The sequence below is a fragment of the Drosophila navojoa genome, chromosome X, assembly GCF_054131105.1.
Source record: "Drosophila navojoa isolate 15081-1374.11 chromosome X, UAZ_NAV_1.0, whole genome shotgun sequence".
In the NCBI taxonomy this organism is placed as follows: domain Eukaryota; kingdom Metazoa; phylum Arthropoda; class Insecta; order Diptera; family Drosophilidae; genus Drosophila; species Drosophila navojoa.
This window is the reverse complement of record NC_142895.1, coordinates 3,866,343-3,886,814: the sequence shown is the minus strand read 5'-3', so window position 1 is coordinate 3,886,814 and position 20,472 is coordinate 3,866,343. Positions and strand designations below refer to the sequence as shown.

Below are 20,472 nucleotides of genomic sequence, written 5' to 3'. Positions count from 1 at the left end.
TGACGTGCGCATGTCCACAGTTGAAATGCTCAAATTAGGCATTTTCAATGCGTTTTTAGAGTATCAAATGAGCGCAAAACGGAAAACGAAAACGAAAACGTTGTCAAGTGTTCAAGACTTGACTGCACGCCAGGCAGAGATAAACTCTTTAAAATACAACAACAACAACAACAGCAGCAGCAGCAAGTAGCAACAGCAACAGCAACAACAAAGAAATATAACCAATAACGGCTTTTGCCTCAGACAGCTGCTAGCGCTGGCAGCAACGCTCAACAGCGCACAGTGGGACATTTACTCATTTTGCGTTGCGAATATCATAATCTTTTCAAGCCTAGCAAATTTGCCCAACAGTGAAGGGTGTGAAATAAAATCATTTTCAACAAGAAGCATTTTAGCTTTTCATACAAATGAAAGAATTTTTTGTATATAAAATCACATTTTTCATGTTTGAGATAAAACTGTGAAGCCAACAGTTAATGCATAATTAGTTTCATTTTAAAGCTTGAAGAATTCTCTGCCGAATGCTTTTTAGATTTCTAGTATACCTTGCTTGGTTTTCAAATTATGATATTCGTAACACAAAATGAGCCACTGTGCGTCGCAACGTTAGCGTCGACGCGTACAGCGACGGCGACTGCGACGCTGGCGTCGCTGTTTATTATTAAGACGCGCGCGCGCTGGTCGCACTTAATTAGTTGTGCGCCACAATTCAAGCCAAGCGGTCGACGCAGCCGTCAGCCAACGTAAAGAGACAAAGCGCAACACAAGAAGAGGGCGAAGAAGCAGCAGCAGCAGCAACAGTCGCAAGAAAGAAAAGCATAAAATCAAAAACCAAAAAGAAAAAGCAGTAACGAAAAAACCACCGCTGACAGAAATCGAAGTACAATTAAATGCATACAACTCCGCCCGTCGAACAACAAATTCGAAGTTTCAAATTCGAAAACGAAAACGAAAACGCGCAAGCAAACGTAACAAGCGCAAACGTAAGCGGGAACGCGACCATTAACGTTAACGTCAATGCAAGCGAGTTCAAGAGCGTCGCGCATACGCCGTGAGTGAAGCCAACGAACGAAAGAAAACGAGAAAACAAAAGAAAACAAATCGAAGAAAACAATTTCAAAGAAAATTTCATAAATTTCAGGGCGCACGTGTGGCACGTGTCGCTGGTTATTTTCATTTGCCATCGTAAATAACTTTCGACTCTTTTTTTTTTTTTTGGCTAAAAATCAAAACAAAGTTTTTATTTTTGTTAAAGTTGTTTGTTTGTTTTTTTTTTTTTTACCTAACTGTTTCTGTTCGTATCATGTTGATGAACGGGCGCCTTTTGCTCGGCGTTCTCATACTAATTGCCAGCAGCATAGCGGATACACAAGCCACAGGTGAGTAAATAGATCAAATTCTTTAATTTTCGAAAATTAAAAGAGAATATAAATTCTTAAATTATTCGGCAATTGCACAGAAATCCCCCCAAAGCTTCAATGAAACGCGATTACAATAGGAAAACGAATTTATGTGCTATTGATCAGCTAATAGATATCCTAAGTGGCTAGAGCTAAAAGAAAATAGTAGAGTTTATGAGTTCTTCTCTATTTCAAATGATCTATCTATATTCGTACTACTAATAAATATCGTCACTTGACTGTAATACGTTAGCAATACCAATAAATTTGAGATGTTCAAATGGGGAATACTTCATCTCACTTTGGATCAATTAGAGTTTAGTTTGCCCTAAATAATATATATTATTATTATTATTATTATTTTTTTGTGTGTTGTTCCCTCTAATAAACTAACTAGTAAAAAAAACTTTCCCAGCTTTGATTGATCGCCTAATTATTCCGTTGAGCTCCGAGCCTGATAAATTGTGACTGACAAGTGTATTTAGCACATATTATTTTTGATACACAAATTGCCAGTTGAGTAGCTCAAATGTGTAGGTCTGTCAGCTGTACTGGTTCGCAATACTCAATTCAAATATCATTCTAATATCTATATCGAATGGATCTCAAATACTTTTTCATGAACTTAGATCCGAAAATAGAATCTGAGGGATCTATGAATTGAACAGACAAAAAGCAAGTAAGACTTTTGCACTCGGCTAGTATTCATCCTTAGATTATCAATCTCAAAGTGCTCAAGTTATAGATCTAAAAGGTCTATATATATCTATATCTCTAGTCTAGTCTATATCTACACTATATTTGGTCCTCAAAAGCTCACACTACTTTATATATGTATACCAAATTGCATTTCGCCTTATAATAGCTATATATATTGAATGGATCTCAACGATCTAATATAGTATTTTTACTTTCTGAGCGAGTAGTGAATAAAAGCTACATATGCAGCTGTTGTCGAGCACACAGGAAAACCCTTTCTGCATGGGGCCTATCAGCTAGCTAAGTTGATAACAACTCGCTAAGATCGAAAGATTGGCACAATCATAAATACATTTCTATACTTAGATATACCTATATATACATATATACATATGTATGCAGGTTTGTCTACATCTTAATGCTCTATATATGTATATAGAGTTCAACTGCGAACTGCTGCAGCTGAATGCAGCATTACCGCGGCATCTGCTGATAAAATAAATCAAACTCGGAACTGATTTATAAAAGCATATACATATACCCATGTGTGATAGAAATATACCATATAACTAGTGTCAATCATTTGATCGATGCGATTAGCTGGCACCTGTTTAATTGATAAAAGCTAAACTGTTTTATTTATTTTATTTTTTTTTTATTCGGTAATTCGCATGAGAGCTAAGAGCTCTGAGTGGGTGGTCAAAGAATTTTGACCTTTGATATTCGAGTCCATCATACACTGATGGACGCATTTGATAAAACTCAGAAAGGAGATAGAGGAGAGAACAAAGTGTATACATGAAAATCAGATATGAAACAACTAAAATGGATTGCATTGTGAGAAATATAGCCATAGACATAATATGATATGGGCACATTCCCCCAGAAGCAAAGATTAAAAATGTATAGACTGTATTCTTACATAGACTACATACTCCATACAAATGCACTCGATGCGTATCGGAATCAAAACTGAAAGCAGCAAACTGAATAGAAATTTGAGTTTCATAGAGTTTATCGATAGCATATAGAGAATAGATCATTCTCTACTATAATGTGAAGAAAACTTTTCTAGCTTAAGTCATTAGAGTAGTACAGTTATCCATACTTTTCTCTACATATTGCTTACACAGAATAACTTAGCCTGCCAAAAACTTAGAATATCTATACAAATATCATAAGAATCTGTTTAGTTCCAAGAACTACTAATTGCACACATAAAATAAGTCACCTGACTGAAAGAGAAAAAGAAACGTGCTGTCAAAAAGCAAAAAAAAAAAAAAAACAAGATGTACAATAAACAAGATAGGATCGAGCACTTACAAAGATAGATGAACATGCACACATACATATATATACGTACATTTGTATGTATGTAAATGCACTTGTATATATTATGATTTATACTAGCAGTTTATATAGTACTTGAGCAACGTAAACCGCTTAAGAGCACTCGTGCTGCAAATTATCGATTAGTAATGCTCGCTCAAGTAACTAGAAACTAAGTATATTAGTAAAGCTCATCTGAAGATTTGTGAATCGCCAAATGTATCTAAATATGCAGTTGATCTTATGGATTTATGTATGTTTATAATAGATGACGTAGAATATCTGATCGAAAGTCTTCTTTCCTGAAGTTATCTGCAAGCGAGTATTACGCAGTTACTAAGACTCTGTCTGGATTCTTAATTGCTTTGCGCAAGGGTTGGGGGATTTTATTACGTGGCGTTGCCACCCATTCATAATTGTTGCATAAACACATTCGAGAGATGCCCGCGCACGCTATAAACACCGACGTCATATGACAAGCGTTTTTTTGTTTTTGTTTTTTCTGTTTTTTGTTTTTCTTTTCTTTGTGCTTTCTGTACTTTAGCCAGGTCCACTTCAGCATAAGCAATCGCATGGTCTATTGATAGGTGTGGATGTAAATGCACCGTTACTATGCACATATGACAGGGTGATTCCCGTGCCGTCTTGATTCACTGACATTGATCCCGTCTCTCTATAAATAGCTGGCACTTGAATAGGATTCATCGGAAGCCAGTTGGTTATTCCCATTTTCGAATTCCCAATTCAAATTCCAATTCCAATTCGAATTCCGATTCCGATTCCACTTAGCTGGGATATTTGAACTCTATCAAATGTGTAGCACATTGATGACTGCTGCTAAAGATACCCTGTAACTAAATTTAAGAGGCAGGAATAAGGATCCTAACATTTCCCGTCGAGTCATCAAGAACTAGGAGATATACTTACACTCAAAAGTACCTCCAAAAGTAAAAATTTCTAATCGGAATTGACTTTATAGGCATTTATACACAGCTCTTATACATCGGGAAATATAAATAAGATTTATCGGTAACATCTACACTTATTGGGGCGTGTCTAATCAGAAAATGGGCCTTAGGTTAATTATTTTTGCAGCTCAAGTCATTTTGGTAGCATCTTGTTTCGGTTTCCAGGGTATTTGATAGTATATAAACATATTTATTTACTTATTTACCCAATTACTACAATTTACTAATTATATCGTTGTAATTGTAATGTTAATATTCTTATTAATATTTGTTGTTGTTGTTGTAATTGCTATTCCTCTTGTTGTTGTTGTTGTATCTGGTATTTCTGTTGCCAGCAGACATATATGTATCCATATCAACGTCCCGGTGTCTCTCGGTATTTGGCGAACAAACAGTCAAATCAAACATCGCGAGACGACGGCGTTCGCCTTTGATGGCTACACTGTCCGACAAAAACGTAGCCCTTTAGATATAGGCATCTATGTATTTCTATTGCTCTGTCTTATTGATGGATTTATATTCGTGTCGTAATTCATTTCGCTTGGCTTTTTTCTTTTTTTGACAAAACTTAGTTAAAAATGCTTTCCAATTTATCTAAAAATATTATTTTGCATTTGATATATTTATTATATGTTTTAGGATCGTATATTTCACCTTTTATTATGTATTTGCACTCCAAGCTTTGAAGGCTTTCCATTTGCTAACTCCGTCACGTTTTTCTAGTGCCGCAATTCCAGCATTCCCTCTTTAAAGTAATTCTTTCCATTGCATTTCATTTCTAGTGTCCCAACTCCCAGCATTCCATTTATAAATCGCCAGTGTCAATAGTATTAAGCGCTGTCGTTTTACTTTTATCTCTCTAGTTGATTAGAATTTCACTCAATTGGCTATACTTTCGTTCAGCACAGTCATTCCAATCATGGTGCTCCTATTCCATTATTCCATTTATGAAATTTTTGTCTGTCAATTGCTATATTTCTTATCATATAACTATGTAAATTTCATAGCTCAGCATTTGACCTGACTCTCCATATCCCAGCAAGGCGTTTCATTCTCAATGTTCCAGTGTTCCAGTTCCATATTTCTATACATATTTTCTGCCAGTGCGCTATTCTATTTAATATCACATCACTGTGATTAGTTTATATAAATTTATGTATGTATTATAGTGTCTCAATTCCAACGTTCCATTTCCCTACAATGTCATTCATTGAACATAGTGTGTGTGATAAGATTTTCATGAATCAATCAAGATCTAATTCTGAAGTGCTTTAATTCCAACTTCCTTTTCCATATACCGAAAGTCATGATGTCATTCCCATTCCTATATCACATAACTGTTCATTCAAAATCAAGCACTTCAGTTTCACTTCAATTTGTCACACTCCACATTGAAATCAATTCAAAGCGCTGATTCCATTCCATTCCATTTCCATTTCCGTTGCCCAGTGTGGATCAATCTCATTTGTTTATTTTAGTAACAATTAACAAGATGTAAACAGCATTTAGTTCTGTTTTTTTTTTATAGCTTGGGAAACGATGAATTGATTTGCATAGAGCCAGCCACCCGCCACACGATCGGCTAAACGTATTGCCAATTAGACAGCAATACTTCGAAGAAGAAGCAGAAAACCTAACTAAATAAACAAACAATTAAACAAAAATTGTTATCGCAATTTACATTTGCACAATTCAAATGATGAACGATCAAAATATTGTAAAGAGTTCAGCTGGGCTAGGGCAAGGGCAAGGGCAAGGGCAAGGGCTGAAGCTAGGGTTAGGGGTATTCCCTTGAGATTTTTTCAAGGGATATGCTGGGATTTTCATACATCGACCACTTGGGTATTTCTCTTCTGCTTAGATTGTCATTGCCATAACCATAGCCATAGCAATGCGAACGCCACCTCGACACCTGTCAACAGGTTCAATAAACTTGTTTAGACGCCTATTTAGATGCTGCCAGCTCTCAGATGTATATATCTATGTACATGTTTATATATATGTATATAATATAATAATAATCGTAATGACATCTCACATATTCACACATTGCATTCATTGTCAATGTGCTGGGTAGGCAAGCGGGTATATTAGTGCGCATATAGAGTCTGGGAATAAGAAGTTCTTAGGCAGTTTCAACTCTGAAATGCCTGGATTTTCATGGCAATAGATGAAGCTATAGAAAAAACATGTTTAAAGTATATCTAGTTCCTTGGCATGCATGAAATTTAGTGGTAATAGATCTATGTATGCGTAATATTGCATATAAACGTAGAATATCTAGTAATAGATCTAGGTATGCATACATATAATAGATCTACGTACTGGTAATAGATCTAGGTATGCATACATATAATAGATCTACGTACTGGTAATAGATCTAGGTATGCATACATATAATAGATCTACGTACTGGTAATAGATCTAGGTATGCATACATATAATAGATCTACGTACTGGTAATAGATCTACGTACTGGTAATAGATCTACGTACTGGTAATAGATCTACGTACTGGTGATAGATCTACGTACACATCTTGTATAATGCTAGCTCTTCAACGATTTCATGCAGCCCTAGCTTTAAGCACTACTTAGGCACTGTCCTATACCCTGTATGCATGCATACCATAGTCTATATATTCATCTATGTACACTGAATACCCTATTACAAATTCTGCTTTCAGACTATCATACACTGAGCTAATGTTCTTCCATTGCAATCTCAGTTCGATTTCATTTCGTTACAGGGTATGCCACACGTCGTGCCTCGTGTAACTTTGTCTCTGTTCAGTTTTTTCTAATTAGAAAATTATGTTTTGATTGCCCCGGTGGCATTTGTAGTTCCCTCTCATTGTTTCATTAGCGCCCAGCTGCAAGCGACATGCAATTCAGAGTGCACACAGATCATAACAATATCTATATAGACGATATACATACATACATATATATATATGTATATATATATATGTATATATAAATATGTATATCTAAATACTTGTAAACAATAACGAATAATCTAAGCATAAACGATGCGCTGGCCGTTGGAATTTCAATGCGAAAAGTTCACCTGGTGCACATTCCGCTTACTTAATTGATGGAGCGTGCGCGGCTCATAGATACCCTAGGAATGCAGCAAGGCTTTCTAATTAAATGCTACGAAAAATGATTTATTCAATTATGTTGTGTGAATGCAACAAATATTTTGTTGTAGCTCATATGATACTGAAATGATAAACTAGTAGATATCCTGTAAAGGGCTGATGTTATGAATTTAAAGCAAAAATATATTATTCTAGAACCCTTTTACTGTAACTCTTCAACTTACGTTGGTACACCAAATCCAAATATGACACACGAGTGATAGACAAGCAGATACCCTGTAATAATAAAATAATATAATTTTTTATTTCTATTTAAACAAGCATATAATAGCTCTTATGGCATGTTTTACATTTTGAATATAACACAAAAATGATGAGCTAATAGATACTCTGTAAAGAGGCTTATCTTGAAATGGATTCTAATATACAAATATATTCATGAATAGCTCTTTCATATTGGATATCGCTGAGCCAGCGCAGAGCTTTACGAACTCATACACCCGCCTTTATTGAGTCACTTAACAGCTTTATACAGCTCGAAAAGACTTTAGTCTGGAGACAGTAAAGAAACGTCTCGATTGCCATTCACGACTACCACAACTTTTGATATCCAATTGACGATAAGACAATTACGACTACAGGGTATATGCTAGACAGATGAATCACTTTGGATTGCGGGCAAAAGTTTTGTTTTGCTTTGCTGATAAGAGCCAAAGGCCCCTCAGACTGTGCGGCTAATTGTAAGGTACTTCTGTGGAATCAAAACAAGATATATACGTATATCTATATGGAATGACAGACATCGTTATATGGCATTAGTTAAGACAAATTATGACCAACCATAAGCACTTAATCAGGCCTTATAAAAGATATGCCAAAGGAAAACAAAATAAAGCCCTAACCTAATGAGTCTACAGATTATTTCTGGACGACAAGTCAAATGTTAAATCAAATTGGTAATCAGAGAGAGAGAGAGAGAGAGAGAGAGAGAGAGAGAGAGCGAAAGATAAATGCATATATACATATAGAGCGATATTCATACAATAAAAATGTGCTGCTTCTTCTTCTTCAATTGGAAGTTCCATTTCGATTTGATGTTCAGTGTCGTTCGATTTATTTCAAGCATAAAACATCTGACATCTGGCATCTAATTGCTGGGCTATATAATTCTTTATCTTTTCACGATTTGTGGAATTTTTTTTTCTTTTCTTTTATTGTATTTTTTGTTTGTTATTGCGTGAGAAACAATTAAAATCAGTTAATGAGCGCAGTTAGAACTTGGCTAATAGCTAATAGCTTTTTAGTTGCGAAAAGAAAAAAAACAAAAAACGTGTTCGACTCGTGGAAAACTTTTGTATGCGAAGTAATTGATTATTTGCCCATGCGGGTGGCTCCAACTAATCGTAGACTCTCCTCCATGGTCACAGTTTTATTTGATTTTCTTCGCAGCATTAAGCTACAGCAAAGCTGAGGTATATATTATTTAGATATAGTTTTATAGATGAAGAAGAAGCTATGTCTACTAGATTTCGAAATTGATTATTGATAAGAATATGATCGTTCTCTACAGAGATATAAATCTCATGTAGATGACTATGGGCACGATGAGGTGTTCCCTTTCTTAAAGGGATGAGAGTTACAGTTCAGATTCGATTCTAGACTGAGACGAAACTTTTGTCTTTTGCCACTTCTTACACATACATATAAACATTAGTTTATAGAGTATCTATAAATCGCATATACTTGTGGGCAATCTGTCATTCAGTTTGCTTGGAAGTATTATAATTGTGCATTTATGATTTTCAGGGCTGCAGTGTCAGCCTTATCACAGTTTCTAGGAGATGTTATCTATAGTGTAACAAGAATATATCTAGATATCTATACAACTATAGCTAGACTATATATCTAGCTGCATCACCATCGACAATTCTAAGAAACTTAATTTAACTCTCTGATTTACTCAAATATTTGGCTTTTCTCTGTTGCAGTAAATAATGGAACGAGTTTCTTGGAAACATCGTTGAGATATTTGGATGAACAGCTGCTCTACGATCTATTGCCACGTGGCACGTGCCCTGGAGATGTGGAAGATGCGCCGCTCGATGAGTTCCCCGATATATTTACAGGTAAGCGAGTCGAGACAAATCGTATCAAATAGTTAAGATAGCTCTCTTAACTCTAGTAATCTAGTTCTAGAGCGGAATGCTATAGTCAATCTCTTTCTCTGACACTGTCTCACATTACCTCACTTTCTCTTAATGTCTCTCGTTTTGTTTCCCTCCATCCCTCTCTCTTAGCTCTTTGACCATATCTCTATCTTTCTTACCTTCTCTTTTGTCAATCCCTGATCTTACTTTAGTCCCTCACTCCTGGTTTCTCTCACGTCTCGCTCAGCCCTACTCCACTACATCGTATATCGTATATATTTATTGTGGAGTATCTCACAAACTTGAACTTGCTGGCCATGTGGCACCAATGGTCTTCCTGGCCGAGCGCAGGTCTTATCACTGGGCCAGGGCTAAATCGAATGCTAAGGCCCCCGATAAGCGAGACACCGTTCCACGGGCCAATAAATCAATCAAGGCAAATGTGTTTACTCTGGGATATCAACTAGAGTAACACGACAAATGCGAATCGAGTCCAGTTCGTGAACCAGTTCCAGTTCCAGTTCCAGTACTACTTCGTTTCGGCACTTTAAATAAGCGACTCTCAACACGTATCTTGTCTGCAAATGTACATATACATATATACATATGTATGTATGTATAGAGGTATATCTATATCTATATATTTGCCTCTCTTCAAATCGTGCTTCTTATCGTGGAAAACCTTTAATTAAACTACAATACTTGGAACATGACAGATACGCATACTGAGAGCCATAACTGTGCTCACCATGTAATAAATAGCAACAGTTTCTTTATCTCTGCCATATGCCCATCGAGTGCTCTGTAACCTAGAATATATACATATGTATATGTTTGGAGATTGTATCATCCATCTCTTGCCTATCGTGAGAGTCGACGTTGCTGCTTGGAAACCAAATTAGCTGCCTAATCGAAGCGTTCACTGCTCTGCCCTGAAAAATGTTAATGTCAATGTTAATATTTTATATAATTTCTTCATATGTCTCTCTCGTCCCGCAGTGGAAGAGCTGCGCCAGGGCTGGGTAGCACTGCACGTCTTCGCTGCGATCTATTTCTTCATATTGCTGGCCATCATATGCAACGATTATTTTCTGCCCACCGTCGAGTGCATTTGCGAGGATCTCAATCTGTCCAAGGATGTGGCGGCGGCGACGTTTATGGCCACGGCCACATCGATGCCGGAGTTCTTTACGAACACGATATCCACGCTGATATTGGAGTCTGATATGGGTCTGGGCACCATCATTGGCTCACTGATGTTCAACACGCTCGGCGTGGCTGGCCTTGCAGCTTTGGCCATAAGCAAGGTAAGCAGCTAAGAGATGATGCGTGTGGCAATCTTCACTGTACTTTCCAATTGCATTTGCATTCGCAGCCGGTTCAACTGGATTGGTGGCCCATAGCTCGGGATTGCGTCATCTATCTGTTCAATACGATCGTTTTGCTGGTACTCGCTTGGGGCGGCAGCATAAGCTTTGTTGAATCCTGCGTCATGATGGGTTTTCTGCTACTCTACTATTTGATTACGTTCAACAACAATAAGTTTATGCCGGCCATACGTGTCTTTATCGAGGATCGCATGAACTGCTGTTTCTCCACACGCTACGGTTGGTATATCTCTACTTTGACTTTGACCAAATACAATCGGTTCACTAACATCCTTCGTTTTTATTCCAAATCAGATCTCACAGAGCCGCCAGAGAACAGTGCTAAAGCGCAACTGCCTTTGAAGAAGGATCCACTTTCGGGCGATGGTCTATTTGTGATCAATTTTCCGGAGAATACCTCATCCATGTCATCTACAGCCAACTTGACACACTCCAAGCATTGTAAGTTCAATAAAAATACAACAAATTTGAAACCGCATTTCATTTAGTGACAAATGAAACTAGATTTTGTTACAAATCGCCATTTTGAAATGCGCGCCCTTAGAGATTTCTGATTTGCATTTGAACTCTTCATCATCGATATACTCTGAGGTATTTTCGATAGACTTACATGTATCGTCGATAGCTACTGCTTTAAACTTGATATACTAAACTGCTATCGATGGATAACGAATTTAAATTCCCAACTGAAAATTGCGATTGCTATCGATGGGCGACTAATTAAACATCTCCTTTCATCCCTATCTTTGCAGGGAATGGCGAGGATGAAGACGATCAAATGCCGGCAAGCATTTTTGCGTATCCACACAGTGAAACGGGTTTCATGAAATTCTGGTGGGTCTTCACGTTCCCAATTAAGCTGGTGCTGCGCGTCTGCATACCACATCCAATCAGACATCGTCGTCTCTATCCGTTGTCCTTCATCATGTGCATCATTTGCATTGGCGCCAATGCCTATTTGATTGTCTGGATGTTGACGGCATTTGGTGTGGCAATACGTGTGCCCACAATTGTGATGGGTCTCACATTCCTCGCCGCCGGCTCCACAATGCCCGAAGCAGTTTCTAGCCTCATATCGCTGCGAAATGGTAAGAAAATACGATACGAACATTCGCCTACAGCTGGAACTAATTTTATTTGTTTTCAGGTGAAAATGGCATCGGTGTCTCGAATTCGCTCGGCGCCAATTCACTAGCCATTTTGCTGTCGCTGGGCGTGCCTTGGTTTGTGAAGAACTGCATGAACTATGGCACCGGCATCAAACAGCAGGTGGGCACCCAGGGCATCGAGTATAATATTCTGATCCTGATATTGTGCACCATTGGCCTGTTCATCGTACTCAGCTGCAGCGGCTATCGGCTAACGAAGCGCGTTGGCATCGCTCTATTTACCGTTTATACAGTATTTATAGTGCTGCAGATATTGATCGAGATGCACGTGCTCTTCCCATTGGATTGCACTAGCTAGTCAGAGCAACAACAAAGGCAACAATAACAGCAGCCATACCCATTCCAGTTCTAGTTGGAGTTGCATGCATACAAGCTTTTGGCTGGCACCAGAGCTAGTTGGATACGATTTCGATTTGTCTCTATTCTAATTGGATTTCTGTAAATACAAGTTGGAAAGTTTGGAAGCTGTCTGACCATTGGCTGGTTAAATGTTGTCAGAGTTGCCACCCAAGTAAAAACGATCAACGAAGGAACTTTCGATACTTCAGCCTAAACACAATTATTTACGAACGTAGAGATTTAGACATAGACGCTTGTATTATAACACTTTTTTTTTTGTGCTTTACTAGCTTAGGTACTCCTTAAGACTGTCTACTATTTAGGTAAAAATAATTCATTGTTACGTACTTATCCTGTTGTACACTATTTATATATACAGAGAAAAACAAAAATATCCCTATTTTATAGTCACAAATTTTGAACTGGTACCAAAAAGCGCTAGATTCGATAGAGACCAAATGCTATATAGATACTAAATATATATGTCTAAGCTATAATTTACGATTACGTAAGTGCCCTGCGATATTTATGGCCAATCATCGGCTGGACTTTCCTTAACACACACAACTGTTGTATGTTGTAGGGTATTATCACTGTTGATATTCTAGAATGTGTAGACTCTATCTATTGTTAACCGTTAGTTACACACACACACACACACATGCATTAATGCCGTTATTAATTTACAAATACACCTAACGACCTAACAAATATCAACCAATGTGATTTTAAAACAATTTTGCTCAGATAGCAACAAATAATGAAGAAAATATAAAATAAAATTTTAAATTGAAAAAAAAAAGAAAAATAGCTACTCAAGTTACTGCTCGAGTGGGCTGTGTGTGATTTACTGATTAGTGTGCATGTATCCGCTGACTAATGTCGCACACTGTGCTGATAAAATTATGAAAAAAAAGGAAAGATTCTTTGAGGGGATTTTTCTCTTATTCTTTTCTTTTGTTTAATAACCCTTCGGATTGGCGAAATTCTTAAAAGTTTTCATCACATAAACAAGTTGACAAATGAGATCAAAAACATACAAATATATATACACAGACGGGTATAAGTATATATCTCAAGTGTGTACACTGAGAGAAATGAAATTACAAATGTTGTATGAGATTTGAAAGTGATGGGAACATAACATAGAAACAATGCTAGTGTCAAAAATTTATATCTTACAGTTACTGCCAGTCGCCGGCTTCAGTATGGATTGGTTGGTGCTAATTGAATGGCCGCCACTGTGTAGCGGCGCCTACACTACGCTCCATAAAAAAGCGAACGACTTAGAGACAGAGTTGTGTTTGTTGTAAGCGGTTGTAATATTGATATTTAACAATTAGTTTTTGTTGGTGTTGGTTGTTTGCTTTTGTTTACGTTTCGTCATACATCATACATTGTTTGTACATCGTACATCATACATCATACATAAATAAATACTTATAAATAGTTTGCTTGGTTTCCTTGTTTACCGTCATGTCTTACATAGTTTTCGTTTTTCATTTGGTATTCGAATGCAAATTCATATACAATACATATACATATATATTTATCATATATATATATATACATAGAAGTTCAACATTTCTCTCTTCACATGTCTTTTCCTTAGCCGTCATGGTTAATTGGCATAAAATGCAATTGATTTTTACCATGAACAAATCAGTCTGAGCAATTACAAATACATAAATAAATTTCCTTGCGAGTTACACGTTTACAATCCATATAAATGTTTTGCGGGGGCGTGCGGGGAGCGGGAACGGGACGTGAGGGTGTGGAACAAAGTTCAAGACGCTTTACATTAGCTTTCAGCTTCGCGCTTCGAACTATCAATTGGCACAATACATCTTCTAAATGACAAATATATATATACACACATACAGACATGTATATAGAACAATAATGAAAGTTAATCGATATACATAAATATTATAAACTACACAAAGCGCAAAAAAAAAACACCACACGCACACAAAAATAAAGTGACTTGGTCAGTGCCTTGGGCCTGGTTAAGTTCTATGTCCTGCTTAGGTGCAACAATGGTGGCCGTTTTTAACGTAATAGTTGTGCATGGATACGGTGCCGTTTTTGCTATAACTACCGCTGCCGCCACCATTGTAGTGAGCACTAGCGCCATTTGTGATGCCGCCGGCTGTGCCGTTACTTCCATTGTTTCCATTACTGCTGGCAGCTGCCGCAGCCGCTGCCGTTGCTGTTGCTGTGCCGTTATTCTCCATTCTGCTAGCTGCATCGAACGCCTTTATGTGATTCTGTATAATTTTACACGTGAACTGACGGTGCTGTCCCGGTTCCTATTACCGAAAATGGATATCTAATTAGTAGTTGGCACTTAACATTCATACATACATATGCATACATACATCCATGTTTGTTTGAGCGTGTGTGTGTGTGTGGCGTGTGTAATAGTGTGTGTGTTTGTGTGTCAGTGTTTGAAGGCGCGTTTGGGTATATTTTTACCTACCTTTGGCTGTATGGGAAAGCAACACCAGAGTATAAAAGCTATGAAGGCCACCAATGTGCCCACAAGCAATATGAAATCCTCAATGGTCTAAATATAAGCACAAAGAATGAAAATCAATTAGAAGTCCTCTTTGGATTTGTCCGGCAACGCTACTGTTCTAGTTAGTTTATTGTTGTTCTTATTGTTGTTGGTGATGTTGCTACTTACCGGCTCTTCGCCAAGCAGCACGTGATTTATTAAATAGACAAAATCATCAAATGGCGTCATTATGAATGCCAAAATGTCTCGTAAAAATGCAGCTTTGCAGTTTGTTTGGGTTTCGTTTTTTTCTTATGTTGCTTTTTTTCCGATACGCTGCCTTTACTGCAGCTCCTAGTCGTTTTCGGTGCACTTTTTCGGCTTATTGCATTCACAGCAGTAACGTTAACATGGCTTTGGCTGTGCCATCTCAACACAATCACAAAAACAAATAGTTAAATAAAAATCTCCAACCTTGCACAAAATTATGTGTTGAACGCAGCTGCAGCGGCAGCATAAGCACAGGCACAGCGCTTTGTGATGTGTATGGCGGGTTAAGCTTAGAATATCGATAGTATTGATTGGGGCACCCTAAAATACCAATCACAATTCAATGATATCGGTAGTTTTTCCCCTCGGCTACCGTAATTATATTCGGATATATCATGGTTGAAATATATTGTCTATTAATTATTTAAATAGTTTTAATTTATGGGCTAAAATCAAATTCTCGATACTATCTTTTCTATCTATGGGTAGCACTTGGCAACAAATATACTGTAAATATTGCCAACTTTTTGAAATGGGCATATGAGCGAAGCGCACAATCGACTTGCCGTATTTACAGATATCGTATTTGAATTTCAGTGCATATGTCTTATATTTAAAAATTATGGGGAAAATGCAATTGCCATGTGTAACGAATGCTTATCTAAAATATAAATCCAAGCTCATTCAATCAGACTTATTTTTTGCGAACATGTAAAATATCACAGTAGCAATACTGTCATTCAAATTTAGCGCCCAACTATCGCTGTTAAAGCAATTTGTGTGGAGTGCAGCAAACATAAACAGCCGTTACTTAATTAAGTGAATTTATAATTGTAGCACGCAATATTAATTGCAATGTTCTCGTTTAAATTTATTTGAATTATTGAGCGGATAAATACTTACATATTTAAAGATCACAATAACAGTTATTTTCTTACGTCATTTGTCATATTGAACTATAAATATAAATCGCAAAGCAGCATTTCCTATTGGTTACGGGACTTGTTAAAATGGGTGGGGACTTTTGGATTTGGCTTGCGTGAACGGCCCCGTTAATCAGCGGCTACCACAACGGCTAAGCACACAAACAACGTAAAGGCAATATATCACTGATACATGAACGACTATAATTTATATATATGTACATATGTATATTATTGCCAGCTGGACAGGTTCTTGTTTTTGCTTACGATTTGAGTGGAGTGCAAGCCGACAGCTGAGCGAACGCGATTCAGTTCTAGTAAGACCAGCGCACGGATTAGGCTATTACAAAGCCCTCGCCCTTACATTGCTCTCGCTCTCGCTCAAGATGATCAAGATGAGTCTAATGCCAATTCTAATGCTGATGCTAATGCCAATGGCGATCCCCATTGGCGCCATCGAACAATCGAACGATCTCGCTGATCGATTTCCGTTGTCCATTATACACATTAACGATTTACATGCCAGGTAAGTTTTCTAGTGGTGATAACTGTAAATCACGGAAAAAACACATGCTGCACATGTGTATGTGCCTGTCGACATGTGTATGTATACCCTAGAGTGTTTCTATGGCTCATTGAGTGGGCAATGGCAGATATCATCATATAATCGACTCGAGTACCGTAAACACAATCATCGCAATCATGTGCGCCAAGCTTATCTCCGACAACGGTTTCCACACGGCCATCGTATCGATAAGCAGGCAATATCCCCAAATACACGCCATATACATAATGTGATTACAAATTGCTAAAATTCCCATCGGATCGGATTCTAGATACGAGCCAACGGACATCGGCGGCGGCGCCTGTAATGAGGATGAGCAATGCATCGGTGGCTACGCGCGCACCGTTCACATGGTGAGGCGTCTGCTCGAGGAGCAGAAGGACTACAATCCCATCTACATCAATGCGGGCGACAGTTTCCAGGGCACGCTCTGGTACAACATCGGACGCTGGAATGTGACCCAGGAGATGCTCAATATACTGCCAGCCGATGCGATGGTTCGTTGAACTCCACATATAAGATTTAGACATGGTGCCTTACCCTCACTCCATCGCTTGCTTCTTCTTCATTTGGTAGACCCTGGGCAACCATGAGTTCGACCATGGCGTTTCAGGCGTGGTGCCCTTCCTGAAGACCGTGCAGACGAACATGCTGGTGGCGAACATGGACTGCGCCCATGAGCCCACCATGGAAGGCCTCTACGAGAAAACGAAAATCTTGGAGCGCGGTGGCCGCAAGATCGGTCTGATTGGCGTCATCCTAGAGACCACCTATGTAGCATCCGTCACACTTTCAGTTTGGTTCAAATTTTCATTCACTTCGCTTTGTTTTCTAGGACCTGGCCAACACTGGCAATCTGATCTTCCGCAACGAGAGCGATACGATCCGCGAGGAGGCGCGCTTCCTGTCGGAACAGGGCGCCAACATCATCATCGTGATCTCGCACTGTGGCTACGACGTGGACAAGGTGATTGCCGAGCAGGCGGGCGATGTTATCGATGTCATTGTGGGCGCCCATTCGCACACGTTCCTCTACACGGGCGTGCCGCCTGGACCGGACACTCCGCGGGGCAACTATCCCACCGAGGTGACTCACAGCAATGGCCATCGTGTGCTCATCGTTCAGGCGGGCGCCTATGCCAAATATGTTGGCAATCTAACGGTGTATTTCGACAGCAAAGGCGATGTTATCGACTTCGAGGGTGCACCCATCTATATGAGCCACGATGTGCCGCAGGGTGAGTAGCCTGGTTAAATTATTGTTCTTATATACCCTCAGTACTTAGCTTGCTGATAACATTTACAATCGATAAATATCGATATACGGCAAGGATAATTGTTAAGTATATCTCTGAATTCTTTAAGATGGTCCAATAATTGCCATTGCTGTGTGCACATCTTGACTATCGATAATTATCGATAATGAATGCGTGTCTCGCTCACTTGAAGCTTTAGAGACATTGACTGAGATTTTGTATAAATGTATAAAATACATATATGAAGATCTACGCAAGTGATAATATTCTCGATAAATTCCGATATATATCGATAAGCATGAAATGCCCGTTCAGGGTCAACAATCATTTATAACTATGCTCGACAAATATAAATCGATAATTTAGATCGAATCCAATAGATTTATAGACTCGCATTTAAGCTAAGTATTCGGGTAGGGTATTCTTGCGTCGTGCATGCCTATGCTAACTCGTTTTGTGATGTGTTGCTATTGTTGCTGCTGCAGATGAGGTTGTTGTGGAAGCTATAAAGCCATGGAAGGAAATCATCGATAAGGAAGGCAAGGTAGTGATCGCCCGGAGCCTTGTCGATCTGACCAAAGAAGATTGCAGCAGAGGTGAATGCAATTTGGGCAACTTTGTCTGTGACTCGATGGTGCATACGGTAAGCGAAATATGTGATAAATACGATATGACTAAGCTGATTCGTGTGTATGAAAATCCTTCCTTCAGTTTGTCGGCCTGACACCCTTTGAGAAACCAGAGTGGACGAATGTTTCGATCGCTTTGACAGCCACGGGCGGTATGCGCGTGCCTCTGTATCGTGGCAGTGAGTGAATCCTAAAACTTGATTGATAGTTACAGTAAATCATGCCTAAGCGAAACTCCATGTATATATCTATTACAGATCTGACCTATTCGCATCTGGTGACCATGTCGCCGTTCGAGAATCAACTGATGGCCTACAATTTGCCTGGCCAGAATATTATCGATGCCCTGGAGTATGCAGCTAGCAAGATTGATCTGGAGAACGGGGTAACCAGCTCGTATATAATGCTGCAGGTGTCTGGCCTAAAGGTGACCTTCGACTATACCAAGCCGATCAATTCACGTGTTATCTCTGTCCTGGCCCGTTGTGCCGACTGCGATGTGCCCGTCTACAAGCCACTCGATCCGGCTCAGTCCTATCGCATTATCACTCCCAGCTTTTTGCAAGGCGGCGGCGATGGCTATAGCATGCTCAGTACGGGCACCGACATCCAGTGAGTGTTGATTGTTAGCAGACATCATATCGAATTATCGATATTTATCGAGTTTCCTTCCTTTGCAGAGTGAGCATTACTGACATAGATGCCCTCATCTCGTACGCCAGCAATGTGAATCCCATCTACACGGGCCTTGAGGGTCGTATTACAGTGCTAAACTAAACCACGTTTTTTAGACAATAACGATAAATATCGATTTATAGCATTGGTTTGTTTGAAACGCAACAAAACCTATTGAGGCGAAAATTTTCAACAGTATGTTCCTCTATGAAATAGAAATCGATAAGTATCGATGGTTACAAATATGAGCTTTATTTCTTTATATATTTAACCAAATTCTGATGTATGTAAATTAAACTATTGTGAATAAAATACATTTACACTACGAGACAATCTATTTTCAAATGCTCGATAGAGAAAAGGCTTAAAACATATAGAACTGTTTTTCTATGTTTTTTATAATCCTATTCTACCTCTAGAACGCTGCGACTAACCTGGTTTATCTATATTCCCGCTGTATTTCCAAGATTTGTTTAATCTTCGATACTTATAGGTATTCCCGATGGATTTCCATTGATTGCGTTCAAAGAAATTATATATGAATTATATTGTTTTTAACAAGTTTTGATAGCTTATCTATATGGAGATATCGCATTCAATTATTTCTATTAGTTCTTAACTCTGATGTGTGTGTGTTGGGTTTCTTCAAATTAGAGAGGGAGAGTGAGTGAAGGAACGAGAGAGAGTGAGAGAGAGAAGGAAAGACAGAGTCAGGGGCAGAGCAAAACAAGGTATACCTAATCTGGTATATGTATATTCCCTACACAAACTAGAAATGTCTTATATCACTTTTTTGTTGCGTTCCTTGGCACAAATCCAATGTGAGCCTTTGTCATATGCAAAGCTATTACAGGGTATACATTCATTTGTACCATAGTATAATGATGTCAGCTAAGTACTTAAAGAACTTCTTCTTATGTACACAAATAATAGTCCTATTATTAATGTTGACTAAGTATAGAGTATGCTCACCCATGAACAAATGGGATTCATTTTTCGTTTCCCTTTTCATGACCATTGGCTATGCAAGATGAAGCCGTTCTTGTAGCTCTGGAGCCTTGGCAGGCACAACTGGAGGAGGCATCCAATCGTATTGTGGGCAACAGTCGCGTC

General features: G+C 38.5%; 3 protein-coding genes across 4 annotated transcripts; 2 read left to right on the top strand and 1 right to left on the bottom strand.

Moving 5' to 3' along the window:
- The first annotated feature begins 671 nt into the window (after positions 1-671).
- On the top strand, positions 672-13,964 carry LOC108655572 (sodium/potassium/calcium exchanger 4). The gene is made up of 7 exons (XM_030387868.2): positions 672-1,379; positions 9,487-9,624; positions 10,645-10,952; positions 11,021-11,252; positions 11,328-11,474; positions 11,786-12,121; positions 12,181-13,964. Exons 1-7 carry the CDS (start codon positions 1,304-1,306, stop codon positions 12,498-12,500), a joined length of 1,557 nt encoding a protein of 518 aa, XP_030243728.1. The 5' UTR covers positions 672-1,303; the 3' UTR covers positions 12,501-13,964.
- Positions 13,885-15,600, bottom strand: LOC108657510 (uncharacterized). 2 transcript variants are annotated; one of them, XM_018110147.3, is made up of 3 exons: positions 15,231-15,600; positions 15,024-15,110; positions 13,885-14,853 (listed from the first exon to the last, which is right to left on the bottom strand). In XM_018110147.3, the coding sequence occupies exons 1-3, from the start codon at positions 15,288-15,290 to the stop codon at positions 14,569-14,571; spliced, it is 432 nt and encodes a 143-aa protein (XP_017965636.1). In that variant the 5' UTR covers positions 15,291-15,600; the 3' UTR covers positions 13,885-14,568. The 2 variants fall into 2 exon arrangements, with proteins under 2 accessions (XP_017965636.1, XP_089119708.1); XM_089263582.1 differs by having other exon boundaries at positions 13,885-14,841.
- Positions 15,601-16,227: 627 nt separating this feature from the next.
- Positions 16,228-19,462, top strand: LOC108656581 (5'-nucleotidase-related protein). The gene is made up of 9 exons (XM_018108721.3): positions 16,228-16,403; positions 16,476-16,760; positions 17,071-17,296; positions 17,376-17,573; positions 17,635-18,037; positions 18,541-18,698; positions 18,767-18,863; positions 18,942-19,296; positions 19,365-19,462. The coding sequence occupies exons 2-9, from the start codon at positions 16,621-16,623 to the stop codon at positions 19,459-19,461; spliced, it is 1,674 nt and encodes a 557-aa protein (XP_017964210.1). The 5' UTR covers positions 16,228-16,403; positions 16,476-16,620; the 3' UTR covers position 19,462.
- The last annotated feature ends 1,010 nt before the right edge of the window (positions 19,463-20,472 follow it).

What these genes read in the sequence shown, in the direction of transcription:
- LOC108655572 (XM_030387868.2), top strand. Translation starts at nt 1,304, where the DNA reads ATGTTGATGAACGGGCGCCTTTTGCTCGGCGTTCTCATACTAATTGCC. An exon ending in AGCGGATACACAAGCCACAG is followed by an intron (nt 1,380 to 9,486) that starts GTGAGTAAATAG and finishes TCTCTGTTGCAG; the next exon opens with TAAATAATGGAACGAGTTTC. An exon ending in CTTGACACACTCCAAGCATT is followed by an intron (nt 11,475 to 11,785) that starts GTAAGTTCAATA and finishes CTATCTTTGCAG; the next exon opens with GGAATGGCGAGGATGAAGAC.
- LOC108657510 (XM_018110147.3), bottom strand. Translation starts at nt 15,290, where the DNA reads ATGACGCCATTTGATGATTTTGTCTATTTAATAAATCACGTGCTGCTT. An exon ending in TGCTGCTTGGCGAAGAGCCG is followed by an intron (nt 15,111 to 15,230) that starts GTAAGTAGCAAC and finishes GCTTATATTTAG; the next exon opens with ACCATTGAGGATTTCATATT. An exon ending in GCTTTCCCATACAGCCAAAG is followed by an intron (nt 14,854 to 15,023) that starts GTAGGTAAAAAT and finishes TTTCGGTAATAG; the next exon opens with GAACCGGGACAGCACCGTCA.
- LOC108656581 (XM_018108721.3), top strand. Translation starts at nt 16,621, where the DNA reads ATGATCAAGATGAGTCTAATGCCAATTCTAATGCTGATGCTAATGCCA. An exon ending in GAGCCACGATGTGCCGCAGG is followed by an intron (nt 18,038 to 18,540) that starts GTGAGTAGCCTG and finishes TTGCTGCTGCAG; the next exon opens with ATGAGGTTGTTGTGGAAGCT. An exon ending in CGTGCCTCTGTATCGTGGCA is followed by an intron (nt 18,864 to 18,941) that starts GTGAGTGAATCC and finishes TATCTATTACAG; the next exon opens with ATCTGACCTATTCGCATCTG.